Raw genomic sequence first — 22,495 nt, 5'->3', positions numbered from 1 at the left:
TTGCGACATTCGGTTCGAAAGAAATATAGGTATGCTTCATCATTACAGTTAAAGGGTTTATGATAAATTGATTTCAAACCAACTAAAGGCAAGTAAATAAGGTACATATATTTGTTCACAACAAAATACATCATTACAGTAACTAAATAAAACATACACGAACACTGGTAGGACAAAGATCGGAAACTTAAAAAAATAGTCTCTCTTGCAAGCGCAAGGCAAAGTAATAGAAATATGTAATTTTACAGATAAACGTGTAATTTTCAACTAGAATTACCTACCTACCAAAACACTTACTGGTAGCAACTTTGGCCAACTTGTTTAATTCTTTTTTGATCGAATATATGATGTTGTTTGACTCATCAAACGTCATCGCATCCGGAGCTATACTGGTAATACGTTTCAATGTAGACTGGGAAAGAACTTGGCCTACAGTTACTTTATATATTCCATATGCATGCCAGGCGTACACTGTTCCTTTCATATCAACAGTCAAACCTCTCATCCGCAGTTCCGTAGATAATTTTACATCTATCTGGTTTCTATTAAGAAATGAAATATATAATCCAGTATCATTTAAATACACGATATTATACTCGCCATCCAAAACGAACTTATGTATCGTTAAATTGACGACATAATGCCCGGCAAAGTATTTAAATATTCCTTTGTGATTTGAAGTAGTAAAATATACAGAGTCCTTTACAACAACATTAGTAATGAGATTCGATTTCTCGCTAAAATATGTTGGAAAATAGTCGACATCATCAACAACCCATATACCGTCGGAACCACCTAGATATACTTTTTTCATTCTGTGATCTATATCAAAGGGACCAAAGTTGAAAGACTGGCCGCCGGAGATGACGCCAAAGAATTCAGGATAGTATAACGATACGTAGCCAACTTTGGAATATTCTTTATCACCAAATTTTGGTTCAAAAGTATAAAATATAACGTTGGTAAAGTTCATGATGCCCATTCTTTCAACGACGGGGTTTTCACTCAAGGGCCCGGGAAGCTCGAACAAGTAGGTGTGGTTGTAGCAGATGTTGTCGATTTTGACGCAAGAGTGGCAATATTCATTCCCTTCCACCTCGCGTTGGTTGACGATCTTGGTGGCCGCTGTGCGTGGGCCCAGCAGGGAGGAAAAGGCTGAAATGTGAAAGCTATATGTTAGTTTTGGTAGACTGTAAATCAAGGAGTCGTAACGAATATCCTCATTTGCGAGAAAAATATTAAGCCCCTATTCATTTTGACCTGTGTGTTTTTCAGTGGGCATATAATATAAAATAAGACACAATTTTAGTTTTTCCCCATTTTTAATTTAATCGATGGCCGCTTTGACTTTAAACAAAAATTTGGAATAACTATTTATTTTGCTAGTGTTTGTTGTAAACTCAAAAGCCTTTTTATAATTTATTAGGATTCTCGGATGTATACTGATAAAGGCCGGAGTTTTAAGGTTACCAATCTAATTAATCCGAACCGAACACAGATAAAATTACAAACAATTATTAAATTTATTTCGTTACATTAGAAATGATTGAGTTCTGAAGTAACTAACATAAAAAATAAAATAAAGATCATAAGAAATAACTGAATTAAGGACCTCTCTCTTTTCGGAACCAATAGTTAAGAATGCCAAAAAAATTCAAAATTAAATGTCTATGGCTCACCAGACCCCCATAATGCTTGTAGCACCAGAGTGGCATAAACCACCGCCAGTGCACGATCCATGGTGTTGCACTTTAAAATGCACCCTGCACATTTTATTTTCCAATTTGTACCTACCGTGTATTAATTAGCAAGCTGTAATAGTCTCATAATCAATTAATCAGTGTTGACGGATATCATAAACACAAATTAAAATTATAATAAACTTAATTAGAAGTATTTTGACTCAATTATTATAATGTTGATTAAAATATTTACTTAGTACATTAAGTATAATACAAGTGCGAAATGTAGGAAATTCGCAACGAGTGGCTAGAAATTAAAACACCACCGAAGGGAGTGTTTTGAATCGACACGTGTATAGGGTTTAGGATAAATTGAGTTCAAACCAACTAAAGGCAAATAAACAAGGTACGTATATTTGTTCAAAACAAAATACATCATTACAGTAACTAAATAAATCATACACGAAGAACTAATAGGACAAAGATCGGAAATTAAAAAAAAAAAAACCACTTGGCGTTTCAAGCGCGTAATAAATTAGTTATAAATTTATGTGCCCATGGCAAGGCAAAGCAATACAATAGCAGATTTTGTAATATTACAGATAAACGTGTAATTTTCAACTAGAATTACCTACCAAAACACTTACTGGTACCAACTTTAGTCAACTTATACAACTTTTTTTTGATCGAATATATGATGTTGTTCGACTCATCAAACGTCATCGCATCCGGAGCTATACTTGTAACACGTTTCAATGTAGACTGGGAAAGAACTTCGCCTACAGTCACTTTATATATCCCATTTATATGCCAGGCGTATACTGTTCCTTTCATATCAACAGTCAAACCTCTCATCCACGGCTCCATTGATATTTGTACATCTTCGTGATTTTTAGTAAGAAATGAAATAAATAATCCACTAACATTGAAATACACAATATTATAATCGACATCCAGAATAAACTTATTTATCATTTTATCTTCTAAATAAACGACATAATGCCCGTCCACATATTTAAATATTCCTTCCCGATTGTACTCAGTATAAAACACATAGTCCTTTACAACAACATTAGTAATGAGATTAGATTTCCCGGTAAAATATATAGGAATATAGTCGATATCATCAACAACCCATATACCATCGGAACCACCTAGATATACTTTTTTCTTTGTGTGATCTATATCAAAGGGGCGAAAGTTGAAATACTGCGCGCCGGAGATCACGCCAGAGAGTTCCGGATGGTATAACGATACGTAGCCAACTTTGGAGTATTCTTTATCGTGGAATTTTGGGTCGAAAGTATAAAATATAATGTTTGTTTTGCTCATGATGCCCATTATTTCAACGACGGGGTTTTCGTCGAAGGGCGCGGGAAGCTCGAACAAATAAGTGTGGTTGTAGCAGATGTTGTCGATTTTAATGCAAGAGTGACAATATTCATTCCCGTCCATATCGGCTTGGTCTACGGTCTTGGTGGCCGCTGTGCGCGGGCCCAGTAAGGAGGAGAAGACTGAAATATAAAAGCAAAATGTTAGTTTCGGTAAATATCTAGTATACAATATAAACATTGTCTACATGTTAACAGACATCCGCATTGGAGAGAAAATTATTTAGGCTTTACATTTTGACCTCTATATTATTCAGTGAACGTATAATACAATCCGAATGTTGTCGGAGCGGAAAGAGAAGAGTCATAACTAGAATGTATCGGTTCTCTTAATATTTCACGCGACTTCTTTTTCCGCACTAACTCAACCTATAAATAATAATAAATAAATAAGCCTTTATTGCTGTTCTACAGTGATAACAATATTAAGTACTAATTTATTTTCCGACGATTGGGTTTTGTAGCAACAGCTTGTCTTTCGACAAAGGCCTCCTCTAAAGATTGCCATTTCTCCCTATCTTTTGCAAGTGTAATCCATCCTGGGCCGGCCAATTTTTTGAGATCATCTTCCCAGCGTTTCCATTGGCCACCCTGGTTCCTTTCACATCCTCTTGGGTACCATTCTGTTATCTTCCTGGTCCATGTATCAGTTTTTTCTCTTATCATATGTCCTGCCCACTTCCATTTTAGTGTTTTACATATTTTGTTCGCATCTTTAATTTGGTTATACCTTTAATTTTGTTTAGTTCTATTTTATCTTTTCTTTTTACTCCAATTACAGTTCTCTCTATCCTCGTGCCGCCCAATGTACATTAGGATGTACAATCAGTTTCGATGGAATGTCAACCTTAATAAAAAACGAATTAGGCAGCATTTCATTTGCCTTGTAAAATTTTCGAACAAATGAAATTCAACCCAATTGAATATACAATAAGATTCTAATTTCCTTGGCAATAATTTTGTATGGTGGGCGGTCTATTTTCTCCTTATTTACCATGATGCTGTGACTTTGTGAACCGTTAGTAATGATTTTGGTTTTGTTTGTGTTCATTGAAAGCCCTGCTATTATGCTGCTTTCAAACTCTACCTAAAGCACTGTTAAGAGCATAAATTGCTTAGCAACTTTAACAACCGCGATAAGCCAAATAAATAAATAAATGGCCATTCCAGGTGCAAAAACTGACGATTGCAATTCAACGCGGTAACGCAGTGAGTGTAATGGGCACCTTTGCGCCGGGTGTGGCGCGAGGAGGCCTCTTCTAGTAGTTTTATATGATTTGTGTGTATAATTTTAGATTTATTTTGGGTTTTAGATTTAAGTTAGTTTTATTCTTAAAATTTATTTAGTTTGTATGTTTGTCATGTTGTTATTTCTTTATAAATAAATTAAAAATACCTATTCCAAAATAATTTAGCACCTCCTTTTCTAATGTCAGTTAAAATAAATAAAACTGGTAGTTCAGATTGTCAACAAAATTCAAAGAAGATGTTCGTAGCTTACCAGAGCCCCATAATGCTTGTAGCACCAGAGTGGTAAACACCACCGCCAGTGCACGACCCATGGTATTGCACTTTAAAATGCACCACACAAATATTTCTTGTCAATTTATAGCCTGCATTGCGACGCTTCAACGGAAATCATGAAAACAAATAAAAATTAACCATAATCTTAATTAAATTATTTTAATCAGCATTAATATATCAATTTATAAATAATTTTCATTTGATAAGGTTTCAAACTGTACAAAAATTCTTAAAAGAGGGAAGATAATTGTATTGTATTATTATCATCAAAGAATTAAGTTCAATCTCATTGAGGCTGGTTTTACACATAGGTAGCTGACGTAACCTTGTTAGATAGGTACATACATATTTTCAGAATCAACCGTAGACGATAAACTAACTACATATATGTAGAAAAGTCGAATAGATAAACTACATAGTTTTGAGTTTAATTCCGACTTAAAAGTAATATATATATACATATTTGTAGATTTTTTTGCCCAAACTTGTTTATTTGTAGGTCTTTGACCTCTCTTTTTGTAACTTTTTGCGACAGTTTGATACCTTATCGATCCGGAATTATTTTTAATATTTATGCTGATAAAAATAACTAAGTACCTAAGTGCGGTTATTAACTTTATTATAATTTAAGCTAGTTAATTTTAATTTGTTTTCATGATTTCAACACTGATTATGAGGCTATTAGAATTGATTAATTAAGTAGGGTATAAATTGGGTCAAACTAATGTTGGTGGTACATTTCAAAGTCACCATGGGACGTACATTGCCGGTAATTGTTGTCACTCTGGTACTTCAAGTATTATGGGGCTCTGGTAAGATATAGACATATAATTTATTGTTATGAATTTTCATTAGACACGTAATAGAGTTAGACCAAGAAAAGTCTGCAGCAGGTTTTGATAGCCCACGCAGTGCAAGTGTTATTTATAGGTCATAATTTTATAGACGTTTGACGTTTAAAATAACAATTGTACTGCGCGAGCTATCAAAATCGCTGCAGACTGTTCTTGGTCTAACTCTATATGTAGGTGTTACAATACTGAAATTACTGAAATAGTACATACTGCCAAAAATGCAAAACAGTTTGATGCCAGTTAGTTTCGATCTTGATATACATTTGTGTTATTATTATTTATTTAATTTTATGTGGTCAGCCTTCTCAGCATCCTACCGAGCGATAGGTAATTTTTTTTACTTATAAGTTTTTAATTTAAGTGTTTTTCTTATTTTATTGTATTAATCAAATTAGTAACGCTTTATTTTCAGCGTAATAACTAAGCATACAAATTATTTCTAATTTTATTTAACATATTAAGCTTTCACGATCAGCTAAGACGGGTCGACGGGTTGGTGGTGAACTTTCGCTCGATAGTCAAAAATCACAAACATCGGTCTAAAACGCATCGTTAAATGTTTGAAATTGTTTTTTTTTCAAAAGCTACTACCATGAGAAAGGCTTCCAAAAGTACACACTTTTATTACAGTAGGTACATAATTTCATATTTGGACAAAGCCATTGTTTTATTTTATTTTATTTAAACACTAAAAAATAATACCCAAATAAAAATCGGCAGTCTGCACACACGTCCACCTAGCGCTCACGACCTGAAATCAAGGCGCCTTTAAAAAAATCCACAATTTCAACTTTGTGATTTTGTAGTCCTAACTTTAAAAATACAAAAATATGTAATCTACTTGTGTCCCAATAAGGGAAATCTTTCATTATGATGTACATGAAATTAACTAGTATCAGGAAATAAATCAAGATCATGTCTTATTTTTATATATGTACTATTTCAGATAATTTTCAGTTGAAGGAAATATAAAGCCAAGATAATTGTTTTTCTTTTTAGCATAAAAGACGGATATTTCATTGTAATTTGGTTCCCCGCGATACAGGCATTGCCTAGTGCGGAGACCCCTGGTATATCTGTAACCTTTGCTGAATTAAATAATCTTTATTCTTATTCTTATTCTTACGTATTTTTCTGATTTTCAATTCCGAATTCCTCTATCTTATTTTTGGCATCATTTTTATAATATTCACAATGCAAGGTAGACTATTTTACTTTAGTTCAGGTGATTCACCTACGTTAAAATTTTCCGATTCGACTCAAAATGATTTTCTCTCCGGTGACGATATCCATTTCGACTTGATTAAAAATCTGTTTAAGGTTTAAAGTCATTTAGGTATTCTCATAAAGACAATACATCACTGACATGAGAACATTTTTAAAGTACATATTTACATATATTTTCGTCGTCGCAACATAACAAAAATAAGATAAGTACATAGGATTGACTGAAAACCATATTTACCGAAGCTAATATTAATTTTCACATTCCAGCCTTCTCCTCCCTGCTGGGCCCGCGCACAGCGGCCAACGAGATCGAAGACCTAGCCGAGGTGGACGGGAATGAATATTGCCACACTTGCGTCAAAATCGACAACATCTGCTACAACCACACCCTGCTGTTCGAGCTCCCCGCCCCCTTCGGTGAACACCCCGTCGTTAAACGAATGGGAATCATGAAGGCAACTAACGTTCTATACTACACCTTCGAACCTAAGTTTAGTGATAAAGAATACTCCAAAGTTGCCTTCGTGTCGTTATACTCTACGAAATTCTCTGGCGTCATCTCTGGCTGGCAAAATTTCAACTTCGGTCCCTTTGATATAAATCAGAAAGATAAAAAAGTATATCTAGGAGGTTCCGACGGTATATGGGTTGTTAATTCTTCCAGCCATATCCCAACATTTTTTGGCTTGAAAGCTAATCTCATCACTAACGTTGTTGTAAAAGATTTTGTGTATTTTAGCAAGTCAGATCGTCAAGGAATCATTAAATACGTAAACGGAATGTATGTCGAAGTATTAGGAAATAAATGGATAAATAATTTTGTATTGGATAAAACTGTAGGGTATAATATTGTGTATTTAAATGAAACTGGATTATACATTTCATTCAATAGTAAAAACCAAAGAGATGTGAGACTATCAACGGAACGGTTCATCAGAGGTTTGACTGTTGATGCGAAAGGGACAGTATATGCGTGGCATGTAGATGGGATATATAAAGTGACTTTAGGCACAGTTCTTTCTCAGTCTACTTTGAAACGCATTTCAAATATAGCTCCCGATGCTATGACGTTTGATGAATCGAACAACATTATTTATTCGATTAGTAAAACGTTGTACAAGCTAACTAAAGTTGCTACCAATAAGTGTTGGTAGGTAATTCCAGTAGAAACGTTTATGTAATGTATGTTCTGTGTAAAATTACGTATTCTTCTACTTAATTTGCTTTGCTTTGCCTTGGGCACCTGAAAACATTTGTAATTGCTGCTGTAATGTTTTGAAAAAATAAATGAGTCTTGCTTTTTTGCCTTTACTTGGTGTAAAATCAATAAAATGTATCCTAAGCCTTTCCTCTTTATCTCTACCTACTAACTGCAATTACCATAGTATACATACAGGGTGCTTCCTGTAACAGGAGCAATAAATTAAACTAAAGGCTGTACTCCTCAAACTGACCAACATTTGTTCAGCAACTTTTAAAAATTATGAATCCTTTAGACTTCCTCTTTTTCATACAAAATAAATATTGCCTTCAATGTACGCTGACATCAGTGTGTTTGACTTGACGTTACTTGTCACGCTTTTAACAAAACAAAATTTGCAATACATTGCGTCTTAGAATAAACTTTAAAGTGTAATAAAAATCAAACCATGAGTTATTTTCAAAAGTTGCTGAACAAATGTTGGTCAGTTTGAGGGAGTACAGCCCACAGTTTAATTTATTGCTCCTGTTACAGAAAACACACTGTATAAGCACTAGTTAGTATGAAATAAATTAGTCTAAGTCTTTCATGCAATACTCGTAGTAGCTTTTCTAAATCTGTAATTGCCAGTGACATTGTCCATGTTAATTCTGCAATAACGCACGCCATCCGTGTATAACAGTGGTTCTTAACCTTTTCAGTCCGGTCACCCCTATGACTAACTAGGGAACCTGATTTTACCCCTCCTCCCAATGGTAATAAAAAATAAGACGTGTACGTTTGTTGTATTATTATATTAGGTTAGTTTATTACCCCCGTAAAATACCAGTTTTACCCCCACGGGGGTAATTACCCCCAGGTTAAGAACCACTGGTGTATAATCTATAATTTTTAGGGTTCCGTACCCAAAGGGTAAAACGGGACCCTATTAATAAGAATTCGCTGTCCGTCCGTCTGTCACCAGGCTGTATCTCACTAACCGTGGTAGCTAGACAGTTGAAATTTTCAAAGATTATGTATTTCTGTTGCCGCTATAACAACAAATACTAAAACAGAATAAAATAAAAATTTAAGTGGGGCTCCCATACAACAAACGTGATTTTTGACCGAAGTTAAGCAACGTCGGGCGGGGTCAGTACTTGGATAAGTGACCGTTTTTTTTTTGCCCTTTTTTGCATTATTGTACGGAACCCTTCGTGCGCGAGTCCGACTCGCACTTGCCCGGTTTTTAATTTTGTGATAACCTAGAAATTTAATGTCACGATAACCTCTTGAATATATAAGCCCGATGTGATCAGGCATTGCAAACGAACATGCATCTCTCGGGCGTCTGTAATCAAGACAAATCTACTGACGTCCGTACTGGATCAATATTCAGGCATATGGGCGTGTGCCAAATACATTACTTACATTTTTTCTGCTGCAGTCGGGTAAAACGAGTATGCAGGGCCTAGTAAGCCAATTGAAACTTGAATAATGTATGGAAATAGTAGTAGGTAGTAAACACTTTTGCACAAAACAAGTACCTACATAACACAGAAAGAATTACAGTAAATGGGTACAAAGGCAAAATAGTCACGTGACTTTTTGTAGCATCTGTCATCCTGATACATTTTCTTTTACTATGACATGTGTCGATAGTACCTACGTACGTTGCGAAAGTGTTATTCTATGGAACTTGCTAACAACTATGTAAACAAACCGCCATATTGAAATTGTCTCTGAATGATGAATTTACTAGTGACTTTTGTTTACATAGTTAGCAAGTTCTATAGAATAACACTTTAGGCCCTTCGGTGACACCGCAGTAAACTGTTGGTTGTGTCGCAAATATGATTTTTAGTTTTAAGTGTATTGCGCTAAACTCTCAGTCACCGTTAAAGCGTGCGCTAAATTTTATTGTACGGGAAACTTCATAGTTCAGTCACAGTATAATAAAGAGTACTAGCGTACAGTATGGACACTCCCTGTCTCCCGTTGAAAGAGCCGCCAACCCGCTCTCGGTTACCTCACAGTTACCGGCCGGCAAGGACGCGACGACGCGGTGCGCAGAGAGTGGAGGCCACGTAAAATATTCAAATATTAAACAAATATTTACAAAACCTATCAGATCACACTGAAAACTGTGGTGTATGTACACCCCCTTATGTTTACTTTCTCTATGGTCTTGTCTTTGCCAATGATGGCGTCCGTGTACATGGTTAGATAGTGTCTTATTAATAAATAAACTACATTAATATAAGGTCAACCATAATGTCATATGTTGAGTATAGATATTTATTGAGGTAGCAAAAATAAAAGAATTAACAAAATAATTAAACTAAAAATTAAAATTAAAACTAAAACTAAACTCTAACAACTATATACACATATTTACAGATAAAAAATGGGAGCTAGCTCGGCGCCGGATGGTAGGGTGCCCAGAAGACTGGTGGCATTGCCGCGCTGAATGGCAATGCCAATTCGTTGGGCAAGGAAGTACCCAGCCCTCTGGTCACCCGTAGCATCATTAAGACGCTTCGCCAGCTCCCTAAATATTTGGTGTGCCCGGTCCCCAAGGCCCGAGGGTTTCCACCCCAAACGGCTCAAACATGCAACCAGAATCAATGGCTGCATATTTGCGCCGTTTGAGGTGCTCGGCCGTTGCGGCGGCCGTCCCGGCCTTGGTCGAGGTTCCCGGGAGGTGGGACTGCGCCATTGTGTCGACGCACGTGGCGTCCCACACTAGGGGCCGGCCCAGCCTCCAGGGAACCAAAGTCATCCCGTCGGGCCTTTTGCCGTCGTCCCTGGTCAGGCCTGTGGGTTCCAGGACGGCTGGTGCTCCGGCACTGGTAAAGGCCCGGCGCAGAATGTCATTGATGCTGGCGTGGCGTGTGATGCGGCCCGCGCTCCTGCTGCAAGACAGACCGTGCAGGCCCCTACCAGTGACGGTGGAACCACAGTGGCATGTGTGCGGGGCGACACAGACTGCACCGAGTCGCAGTGCCACCGATAACCTAAATGTCTCATTGCTGAGAAGAGTGCCAAGATTTTTGGAGGGTAAAGCGTGTAACCACGCCCCCGACTCCCACTCGGAACAAGCAAGGAGACGAGCACGCTCCACGGGACTGGTGAACGTTTCGTGCAGGTGATCCCGTACCAGAGCGCAGAGCGGCTCATCCCATTGTCGTTGCGAGCAGGGGGTCGTAGGCAGGTCAGTGTTGGGGCAGTTCGCCCTCCAAAAATCTATCGCATCAGTGGCAAAGGAAATTTTGAGATCAGGAGGATTTTTTAGAATTTTGGCAACTAAATTTTGGGTGCTGTGAATTGATGAAAGAAATGCAGGAAGAGATATGATCGAAATTTAATTAATTAATTAATTTGTGTTTAAATAATTAAGACATCACATTGGCGACGAGTACTTGGAAGACCTACAGAATTAAGCATAACACAACTAAAATAACCGATTTACAAGTGATATATGTAACATAAGTGATTATGATAGCCACCATCTTTTGTTTTAAAAGTGAAGCTACCAAATAAAGCGAACGAATGTCGGGAGAAACATCTTCAGAATCTTCAAAATCAGATGACTCAATAATTGTGCAATACGACAAGACTTCATGGGTCTATAAATTAACAAAAAGTGAATTACACACGACGCTTAACAAGTTAAACATTGTTTTTGATGAAAATTCAACGGTAGGTGAACTACGGCAACTATTGGTTGCGTACTGTAAAAACAAGCGCAAAACACAGTCCGAAGAAAAATCTCGAAGTGCAGTAAACATGGAAAAAATGACATCAAATTCTAACCTTCAACCTTTTGACGGAAAAAAGTACGAATGCTTTGAGCAGCAACTTGAATGTTACATATCTTTAAACGATATCGCTGATAATAAAAAGGCGCCCTTGTTATTAACAAGATTAACACCGGCAGTGTTTGAGACAGTCAAATGTTTATGTGCTCCCAAGAAACGTCATATGTCACAGAATTAAAAAAACTGGCTAGCAAATGCGATTTCAAGGATGCAGACGACCAAATTACAGAAAAGTTGATGGATGGAGTTCAGTCTAAACTAGTTAAATTTGAACTTCTTAAAAGTGATTCAAGGAAGCTTGAATACATAATAAAGTTGGCCAGATCAGTGGAGGTAGCTTGGCGGCAAAGTGGAGGCAGTGCGCAGGAACATGACTCCTCAACTATGTTCTTCTACGGCCAATCAAACAGAAACAATACATCAAATAGAAGGATTAACCGCAGTAACCCTGTACCACACCGCAATTTGAAGTGTTTTTGCTGTAGGAATACAAATCATATTAAAAAAGATTGTCGATTATTAAAAAAAATTTGTTCAGAGTGTGGTAAACAGGGCCACATTTTTAAGGTATGCCCACAAAATCCCAGGTATAATCGCACATACTTAAGTACGAATGCTTTGAGCAGCAACTTGAATGTTACATATCTTTAAACGATATCGCTGATAATAAAAAGGCGCCCTTGTTATTAACAAAATTAACACCGGCAGTGTTTGAGACAGTCAAATGTTTATGTGCTCCCAAGAAACGTCATATGTCACAGAATTAAAAAAACTGGCTAGCAAATGCGATTTCAAGGATGCAGACGACCAAATTACAGAAAAGTTGATTGATGGAGTTCAGTCTAAACTAGTTAAATTTGAACTTCTTAAAAGTGATTCAAGGAAGCTTGAATACATAATAAAGTTGGCCAGATCAGTGGAGGTAGCTTGGCGGCAAAGTGGAGGCAGTGCGCAGGAACATGACTCCTCAACTATGTTCTTCTACGGCCAATCAAACAGAAACAATACATCAAATAGAAGGATTAACCGCAGTAACCCTGTACCACACCGCAATTTGAAGTGTTTTTGCTGTAGGAATACAAATCATATTAAAAAAGATTGTCGATTATTAAAAAAAATTTGTTCAGAGTGTGGTAAACAGGGCCACATTTTTAAGGTATGCCCACAAAATCCCAGGTATAATCGCACATACTTACTTCAAAATGAGGACTTGACCAACTCTACAAAAACAGAAGGAGATAGCGGCAGTGTTGAAGAATCTGTCAAAGACTTATTTAATGAATATGATGTTTATACAGTGAATGTAAGTAAAGTACCTCCTTTTTACATGCAACTAGCCGTTGAAGGAATTAATCTTGACTTTCAATTGGACACAGGTTCAGAGGTTACGGTGATATCTTTAACTGACAAAAATAAGTTGTTTCCATTGAAACCAATTATTAAAATTTAATAAATGTAAAGCAAAATTTATTAATTTTGACCAAACGGAATCTCAGCCATTGGGCATTTTAGAAAAATTACAGGTTAGCTATAAAGGTATAAACAAAGAATTAAATGTTTTTGTAGCCCAAGGTAATATACCACGAATAATTGGTCGTGACTGGTTGTTTAATCTTAATCTGTGGCCCCCAAAGTTTGAAAATAATGACATCAACATTAATTATAACTGTACTACTGTTTCAGAGGCAGAATGTTTTGTGAAAAAGAAGTACGCAGAAGTATTCGCAGCAGATTGGGGCAACAGTAATGGTGACTCAATTACATTAAAATTAAAGCAAGGGGCTCAACCTAAGTGCCTTCCAGCAAGAAGAGTGCCCTTCGCTCTGAAGGAAAAGGTAAAATTAGAAATAGAGAGATTACTCGAAAATAATCGTATAGCACCAGTGGAACATAGCGAGTGGGCAACACCTGTAGTTCCAGTCATTAAACCTGATGGCTCAGTACGACTTTGTGGTGATTACAAAGTCACATTAAACCCTCATTTAGAAGTTGACCATTTTCCACTGCCACACCTTGATAATATGTTAGACATATTAAAAGAAGGTGAATACTTCTGCGAACTTGATTTGAAGGAAGCATACTTACAGGCTCCTTTAGATGAAAAGTCACAGGAATTAACAACGATTGTAACAGAAATGGGTACTTACAAATATAAGTATCTACCGTATCTGTTATGCTCTAAGAGTTGCTTTTGTTTATTTCATAAGCTTGTTGATATAATTTTTGAACTGTCTGAGTTCTGGTGGGAAGAGTGTGGTGTATGTACACCCCCTTATGTTTACTTTCTCTATGGTCTTGTCTTTGCCAATGATGGCGTCCGTGTACATGGTTAGATAGTGTCTTATTAATAAATAAACTACATTAATTAATTTGTGTTTAAATAATTAAGACATCACAAAAACAACACAATATCTATATGAACAAAAAATCATCTTTTCATCTTACGTAATATTTTGGTACCAACCGGCACGTATGGAGGTCCAAGGGGCAGGCCTATGTTCAGCAGTGGACGTCTTATGGCTGAGATGATGATGATGTTGAATATTTTGGTGGCCTGAATTTCCTTACAAAAATTTTGTTACTTCGTTTATACTGATTCAAAATAGGAAACTATTGTATAAATCGAGCTTAGATACCCACCTTACAGCATAATACGATTCTTATTTCTTCCTAATTCGCACAATAAGTTTCGAGTCATTGAGGTCATCGAACTTGACAACAAAATGGCGGGAACCCTAGCACGTCTTATCTCACTCACACAAGCATGGTACGCGTTCACCTACACGAGCTTAGACTGTGTTCGTAGGAACGCGTTTGTTTCATACATTTGATCGCCAGTGTCCGAGGTGTGGTTCAGTGGTGATTGCCGTAAACCAGTCTGTCAAGTGTAGATGGCGCAACTGGCCGTTAATATTGTATGTATTAGGTACGTTAGTTAGTCTAAGGTATATCGACCGGATTCCAACTTTAAGATACTTACATCAAAAATCAAATTTTGAATCCGACCGCATGAGTCTTAATTGCCTGAAAAATTGAAATTAAACTATATTCGATTTGATATCTAGAAAAACAAATCTGTTTTACAACGAGTGCACCGTATTTGCACCTATTGCCGTCTACGCGGGATTACCGGGAATCCATGGACTTAGGAAACTCCCGCGATTGCGCATCCCGTGTTTATTGTCGAGGTGAAATATTACAACGTTATTGTATTTTAGATTGGGTATTAATGGGATTATGGCATGGATTTAACTTCGGGTTGGAGGTAAAAACAAAAACCGTGTTGTGTTTTTTTTCAATTTGGGGATGCGAGGTAGATAAAGGTCTTGACATCTAAAGGGGTCATCCATTAATTACATCACACGTTTAGGGGGAGGGAGGGGGTCAAGAAAATGTGACATATTGTGACATGGGGGAGAGGGGAGACACAAACTTTGTGACGTCACTTTAACTTCATCAGTAACCGAAAATTTATTTAAATTATTTTATTCGCTGTACATTTAAATAACAAGTTTTTAAAACGATAATGGTTTTTATTCGTTTAATTTTCTTTCCTAAGCAGTTTTGGGTTGTAAAATTACTAATATTTATATCGACAAAAATATTTTGATAAAATATTAATAATACTTAATTCGATTTGGCGATTTCGTAGAAAAAATGTGACGTCACACTAGGGGGGAGGGGTTTGCCAAATGTGACCAAGTGTGACAAGGAGGGGGGAGGGGTCAAAAAACCTAGAAATTCGTGTGACGTAATTAATGGATGACCCCAAAGAGCGGAGACACATACCAGAATAAAAAGTATGGAGATGATAATTATAAACGCAAAATGACTCAAAAGGTGACGTTACGATCCGATGTTAACTGAGGGCCTACCGCGAACTACACTCGACATGTTGCCTCCCTGTCACAATTATGTACGAACTTACAAGTGCGACAGAGAGGCAACACGTCGAATGTGGTTCGCGGTAGATCCTCTGCAGCTTTGTTAAGGCCTGTACAGACGGACTGCGACGCCGATGCAGTTGGCGTGCAGTCGGAGTGCAGTTCCCATACAAATTGCAGTCGATATGCAGTTCGTCTGTATCTGCCCTTACTGTTGCGGTATCGCCGACGTTGTATTGTTAATTTTCTTGATAAAATGATCGACGTTACTGTCACGTTTATGATTATTTATGACGTTAATTCTGTCACTCATTGTATCATGGATATTGGCAGATGTACACAGCGGCCATTGCAAAGTTTCAAAACGATACAGCTATTAAAACTAGGTGTTAAATCAACTTACAAGATTTCATTACAAGTTAGGTAAGCGCGTTAATAACCAATTTATAAATGTACTCGTAAGATGTCAAACAATTCGAATAGGGGAATGTACCGAATGTGTAATAAATTAAAATAAGTTTAAATTGCTTCCTGCTCCCAGCCTTTCACACGCGCATAAAATTAATTTAAGTCCTGCGTACACCGAGAGTGGTCAAAAGCTTATTAATTAACTAGCGACCCGCCCCGGGTTCGCTCGGGTTACACAAAACTCTTAGCAAATTATACACCTAAACCTTCCTCAAGAGTCATTCTATAAGTCATTCTATAAGTGAAAACCGCATGAAAATAGGTAAGTAAGGTTCGTAAGTTTATTTGATACCAATTTACTGCATTTATTGTTAAACAGTAATTACTTAGGCATACAGTAATTATTTACGTATACGAAGTAACATAAAGAAATAAAATTTAACTAATTGTTATAAACATACTTTCGTTCAAAACTAGGCTTCGGCTAGGGAATACTGACATAAAAAGCGTCTTTTATAAATCATAAATCATTTATTTTCCGTGATAAACTTAGTGTACATACAAAAGTAACATGCAAGGCTTTTAATACGAACATAATTACAAATTGTTTACCACGAAATGGGCTCGCCTCAGCATAATGCTGACCCGAGAGTCGGCGCTGGTCTTCCGGCGAGTCCATTTTGGTGGGCCACGATCGCAGCTGTACGGCACGGCCTCGTAGAACTGAACTTTTAAAGTTAGTACCTACCTAAAAATACAAAAAGTCACCATCTTATTAATAATCGCTGCTCTTAGTGTACAGTAGACTTTATATTTTGATTCACGAGGAAAATTTGGAAATATTAATTGAGCTCTTAATTATTTACTTGAGTAATAAAAGTTTCAGTTCCAATTAATTCCGCAATTACATTCGTTGTAAATTAATCACTTCAGTAAAAAGGTGCAATTTTATCAATAATATTTATTGCTATAATAACGCTGAGCGAGCTTTATCAAAATAGGTATTTAATACTGACAGTCATTAAAGTCGAATATCTACTTAATTTACTTAATTTATGATTTCTAAGTTTTTGAACCCGCAGCTAAAATAAAACAATAGCATTTGGCGAGTCTAAGGTACTGCAAAGCGCATGTAAACAAACACATTATGTGGCTTTTCATCAGAAAAGGGTGTCTATACTAGAGATGCCCCGAATAGTGCATTTGGCCGAATACCGAATTCCTAATATTCGGCCTCCCTCTCGGCCGAATACCGAATATTCGGCATGACATGCGAACATTTTGAGTCAGAATTATTACGAAAACTGTTCGCCAACAAAGCACATTACAGCATAGTGAATGAGGCCATTTTGGCCATTTTTGAAGGGCTCTAGCGCCTTAAAAAACAAAAATATCAAAAAAAAGCAAAACTGTCTGACACATATTAACAATATTAATCTGTGTTGAAAAAATCATTGCTCTAGCATCAAAACCCAAGGAGGAAACAATCGAGTACGTTTGTATGGAGAAATGACCACTACTGTTGGCTCTTAAACATGTATACACAAATTAACTTACAATACAATACAAATACTCTTTATTGCATACCTCAATAAAATGTGACTTTACCTTTGTCTCTAACTTCAAATACATTAAGTAAAAAATATACCTACTTAGGTATTAGTTCGTGATCATGACTGAGCCTAATGAAAACGCCTAAGAATGGTTACGGTGCGAATTACGTCTAGATAAAATACCCCTGAGACCTGGCATTAAATACGGCTCTAAGATTTAGAGGAGAGAATTACTTTTTTCTTAAACCTGAATACAAAAAACAGGTGACGATGGAAAAAGCCCAAGAGCCGCAACCGAGGCGTAAATAAAAAATAAACAAAACACTGAGGGTAAATTGCAATATAAATTAGCTAAAAGAATCTGTAATACGCAAGTCGCAGCCGCAGTGGGCAAGAACACAGCAGGCCGATAAAGTTTTTAACACTTCTCTTAGTTGCACTTTATATTGGTATTTAGGTAAGTAGGTAATATAATAGTTTTTCGATTATAAATATCTCGGAAACTGCATCTTAGCGACGTTGCCACTTATACAAATTTAAAGTTAATTTAATTTGCACCGTGATACGACAAGCCCTTGTTAGCGTCGCTCAGGCGTCACCCGATATACTTCGTCATTGGTTATTACCCAGTAGCAACGCAAATAAGCGGCGCGTGCGACTGCGTGGCGGGATTAACGGTTCATCCACACCGACGCAAGTGTAGGGATGAATTTATAGTTTATGCCAAATATATATATTTTAATTACTCGCGGACAGAGCAATCGATTTGATTATTAGATATATTTATATTCAGTTGTATGAACTCCGTTCTGTGTAAATAATCCTAGAGCAGCTGTAAGCGCTGCGCGCGGTGCTTGACGGTCTAACGATAGGCCCTCGGCTGCAGCCCTGAGCGCTGACAGCGATGTATTTTGCCCACCTCCCGCAGGCGCAGAGAGCCCTTATATAGAGACTAAAGAGAATAGATAGGATAGAGGGCGATTGCCAAAGTAAATTTTTTAGTCACGGTACATTTACTGCCATCTATCGACACACGATTAAAACTTAAAATAAAATTTAAAATGTATAAATTAATCAAAATATGTTTACGGATAAATTATTTTTAATTTTTATTGTTCCATACTGACCCATGTTCTTTCACTGATATGAGTTAAAATTGTTAAATATTAAACGGTGTCATCAACGCCATCTAGCCGAGAATAGGCCAAAGGTGTGTGCGCCATCTATTCGAGAATGACTTTTTCTTGATTTCCGAGGCACGTTTTTTTCTTAGACTTTATTTATCTTATACGGAGTTATATATATCTCTGATAGAGACGAACTTTGTTATCGTGACTGTCATATTAAGTTGCTTTTCCCGTTAAATTTGTATTTTGTAATAATTGTTTGGCTTTCGCTCTCATTCCTTCAGTTATGTATATAGACGTGTATTGTGTGCTGTAACGGACAATAAATTGGTGTGTATGATAACAAACGCTTGGTGCTTATTATTTGTCCCTGCATCCGCACCCGCTTACCACGCTTAGCACACAACTCTACCTTCCACATGTACACAAGGATATTTACTTACTTATTGATGATGATATCACCAAGCGAACGTGAAGCGCTGGTGGCCTAGCGGTAAGAGCGTGCGACTTTCAATTCGGAGGTCGCGGGTTCAAACCCCGGCTCGAGCCAATGAGTTTTTCGGAACTTATGTACGAAATATCATTTGATATTTGCTAGTCGCTTTTCGGTGAAGGAAAACATCGTGAGGAAACCGGACTAATCCCAATAAGGCCTAGTTTCCCCTCTGGATTGGCAGGTCAGATGGCAGTCGCTTTCGTAAAAACTAGTGCCTACGTCAAATCATGGGATTAGTTGTCAGGCGGACCCCAGGCTCCCATGAGTCGTGGCAAAATGCCGGGATAACGCCAGGAAGAAGATGATGATATCGCCAATATGCTATGAGCAAGGAACGTTACCTATTGTGTCCGTCTCCGCTGTGGCTCGGTTCTGGGTGCCAAGCGAAAGTAGTCCATTTATCACAATTAGCGCCGCAGAGACTGCAGAAAAACCGACAAACATCGGCTACTTTTTACTTTTTCTACTTACACAGTATTTAGCCTTTATTTTACCGTTTCGTGCACGAAAAACTGTCATTAGGAAGGTTCCCATTGATATATTGATTTATTACATATTTTTTAGTACTTAGGATAAAAAACGTTCACAGAGAGAGGCCATGGTTGAGCGAATGAAAAAATGAAAATGAAAATGAAAAATTATATATTTAGGTAAAGGTTTCGTTTTAACAATACAGTTAATGGAGTCTCCTAGTAAGTATAATTATACCTGTGACAGGAGACCCCGCTCTTCCCAGCTAACATTTTTGTTCTAACAATTTATTCGTTATACATTTAAAATTTGATTTAGTTTAGTGTAATCTAATCTAAAAACTACCTTACACTAACTTAAGCTAAAATATACATTTTTATTATTATTAAGTGTGTGCGTGTGTGTGTGTGTGCGTGTGTGTGTGTGTGTGTGTGTGTGTGTGTGAGTATGATTCTACTATTAATACATCTATACTGCAAAAGAAATAAGGGATTCTATTTCTTCATAGGTTAAGGATTTCAGTTTTTCTGTAACTGTAATTTTACATTTGTTTGATGTCAGGTTATAGATAGATACATAATTATTTATAGCATTGTAAAGTCTGGCAGATTGTGATTCATATTGCCTTTTTGCGAATGCAGACTTACATAATGGTACTGGTTTTACTCTTAATGTCCTTCTTCTGGAATTTACGCCCTGATTGTATTTAACGGTAGGGTGAATTTTTAATATTGTTCTTAAAATATATAGCTTTCTCATAGAGAGTAGACCTGTGGTCCTATATAGCTCTTTAGTGGAAAAGCGTTGAGGTTTAGAGAGCATAACTTTAATTAGGCATCTTTGTCCTCTTTCAACCTCGATGAATTTGCTTTTATTGCCACCGCCCCAGACTGGTATACAGTAAGACATAATGGATTGTCCAAGGGTAATATATAATTTGATTAGCAAATTGGTGGGAGCAATTTGTTTTAGGATTTTAAAAATCCATACAATCTTCCGTATCCTGTTAGTAATGTACTCAATGTGTCCGTGCCACGAGAGTCGCTGGTCAATAACTACACCAAGATATTTAGTTGACGTAACCTTTTCTATTTGTTGTGTGCAGTTACAGTTCAGGGGGTCGGTCAGGTCACAATTGTGAATTTTTATTTGTTGCTTGTGTGGCGGCTGTAGTATTTTATATTTAGAAAAACAAATAAAGTTAGTTTTAGAGGTGTTTAGTGATAGTAGATTTGATCTTAGCCAAGTTGATATAATTGCAAGGCTTGCTTCAGCTTTTTTATAACAATCATCCCAAGTATCACCGCAAATGACCATTGCTGTATCATCTGCATAGGAAAAGACCCGGCCATCCTGAATAGTAAGACTAGTCAGTTCGTTGATGTAAATTAGAAATAATGTTGGGCCTAGGACACTTCCTTGAGGAACGCCATATGTAACCGGTAAAGCCTCACTCACATAATTTCCAATTTTTACTACCTGGCTTCGACCATATAAGTAATCTTTAAAAAGTTCCAAGGCCTTACCTCTAATTCCTACACGTTCAAGCTTGTGCACAAGAGTAGCGAGAGAAACAGTGTCGAATGCCTTTCGAAGATCTAAGAATATTGTCAAACATTTTTTTCCTATATCAACTTTTTGGGTAATCAAAGTTGTTAATGCTAGTGCTGCATCTTCCGTAGATTTTCCTTTTCTAAAGCCAAATTGTTGTGGTGATAAAATTTCATATTTTTCAAGATAATTTATAAGTCGAGTATTTATTAGTTTTTCAATTATTTTGGATATTGCTGGCAGTACTGATATAGGCCTGTAATTGTTGACATCATCTTTATCGCCACTCTTATGCACTGGTGTAACCACCGCTTGCTTGAGTATTTTGGGGAAAACTCCTTTTGCAAAACAGAGGTTGGCAAGATGACAGATCACTGGTACAACCGTTTGCCTAGATAGTTTTAAGAATTTAGTAGGGATACCATCGCATCCTGCAGCGCTGTCTGTTTTTAAGCTAGCGAGAACAGTATCTACTTCTTGTAAGTCAGTATCCAGTAGAACAAACGAGGAAATGTTAGTTTGAGTGGGTATTGTTTTCGTGTAGTCAAGATTTACAGGAGGACAAGTTATTTTTTCAGCTAGTTTTTTGCCAATATTTGCAAAAAAACTATTCACGTGATTAACTGAGCTCGATGGTGTGTTTTTAGATGTAAGTAGTTCAAAGTTATTAGTTTTTGTAGATTTGTAATGTGTGATGGTTTTTATTGAGTTCCAGAGAGATTTCGAGTTTCCCGCTGATTCATCTAACATTTTTTTATCATGGATTCTTTTCAGTTTTTTTATTAAGTTATTACAGAAGTTCCTGTATCGTTTAAATGTGACTCGCAATGTTTCATTTAGTGGATCAGCTCGCAGCCTAATTTGCATCCTATCTCTATTCCTAATACATCGCAGTATGCCAGGTGTTATCCAAGGCTTAATGACTCGCTTATTTTTAGGAATTTTTTTAATGGATTTACTCTCAGTTAACGCCTCGTTTATATTACTTATGAGATTTTCTATAACGTACACAGGATCATTGCTCAGGATGAGGTCTTGAAGGTTTTTTTCGCGGAGTTGGTGTGAGGCTTTGCTATAATCAACACTTTCCTTAATTTTTGGGCAAGTTTTTTTACTGTATTGATTTGTTAATGTAAGTAAAACCGTTAAATGATCTGTTATCGTCGTATTAAGTACTGCAGATACAGCATCAGTTTTATTTACATTAATCTTAATCATAAAATGGTCCAAGCAGTTGTTTCCTCTAGTTGGTAGAACATGTGCGGGCATTATGGCAAATGTAGCAAGCATGTTGAGATAGTTTTGCCTGTTGGTGTATTCGTGAGC

General features: G+C 36.8%; 2 protein-coding genes across 2 annotated transcripts; both read right to left on the bottom strand.

Annotated features, from left to right (window-relative positions):
• Window positions 1–245: 245 nt before the first annotated feature.
• LOC134670884 (uncharacterized) lies at window positions 246–1,740 on the bottom strand. The gene is made up of 2 exons (XM_063528697.1): window positions 1,680–1,740; window positions 246–1,155 (listed from the first exon to the last, which is right to left on the bottom strand). Exons 1-2 carry the CDS (start codon window positions 1,738–1,740, stop codon window positions 278–280), a joined length of 939 nt encoding a protein of 312 aa, XP_063384767.1. The 3' UTR covers window positions 246–277.
• A 525-nt stretch (window positions 1,741–2,265) lies between these two features.
• LOC134670882 (uncharacterized) lies at window positions 2,266–4,635 on the bottom strand. The gene is made up of 2 exons (XM_063528696.1): window positions 4,575–4,635; window positions 2,266–3,196 (listed from the first exon to the last, which is right to left on the bottom strand). The coding sequence occupies exons 1-2, from the start codon at window positions 4,633–4,635 to the stop codon at window positions 2,310–2,312; spliced, it is 948 nt and encodes a 315-aa protein (XP_063384766.1). The 3' UTR covers window positions 2,266–2,309.
• Window positions 4,636–22,495: the final 17,860 nt, after the last annotated feature.

The sequence above is a fragment of the Cydia fagiglandana genome, chromosome 14, assembly GCF_963556715.1.
Source record: "Cydia fagiglandana chromosome 14, ilCydFagi1.1, whole genome shotgun sequence".
NCBI lineage: Eukaryota > Metazoa > Arthropoda > Insecta > Lepidoptera > Tortricidae > Cydia > Cydia fagiglandana.
Note: the sequence above shows the minus strand (reverse complement) of the source record. Positions and strands in the feature narration are given on the sequence as shown.

What these genes read in the sequence shown, in the direction of transcription:
- LOC134670884 (XM_063528697.1), bottom strand. Translation starts at nt 1,740, where the DNA reads ATGGATCGTGCACTGGCGGTGGTTTATGCCACTCTGGTGCTACAAGCA. An exon ending in ACAAGCATTATGGGGGTCTG is followed by an intron (nt 1,156 to 1,679) that starts GTGAGCCATAGA and finishes TTCACATTTCAG; the next exon opens with CCTTTTCCTCCCTGCTGGGC.
- LOC134670882 (XM_063528696.1), bottom strand. Translation starts at nt 4,635, where the DNA reads ATGGGTCGTGCACTGGCGGTGGTGTTTACCACTCTGGTGCTACAAGCA. An exon ending in ACAAGCATTATGGGGCTCTG is followed by an intron (nt 3,197 to 4,574) that starts GTAAGCTACGAA and finishes TTTATATTTCAG; the next exon opens with TCTTCTCCTCCTTACTGGGC.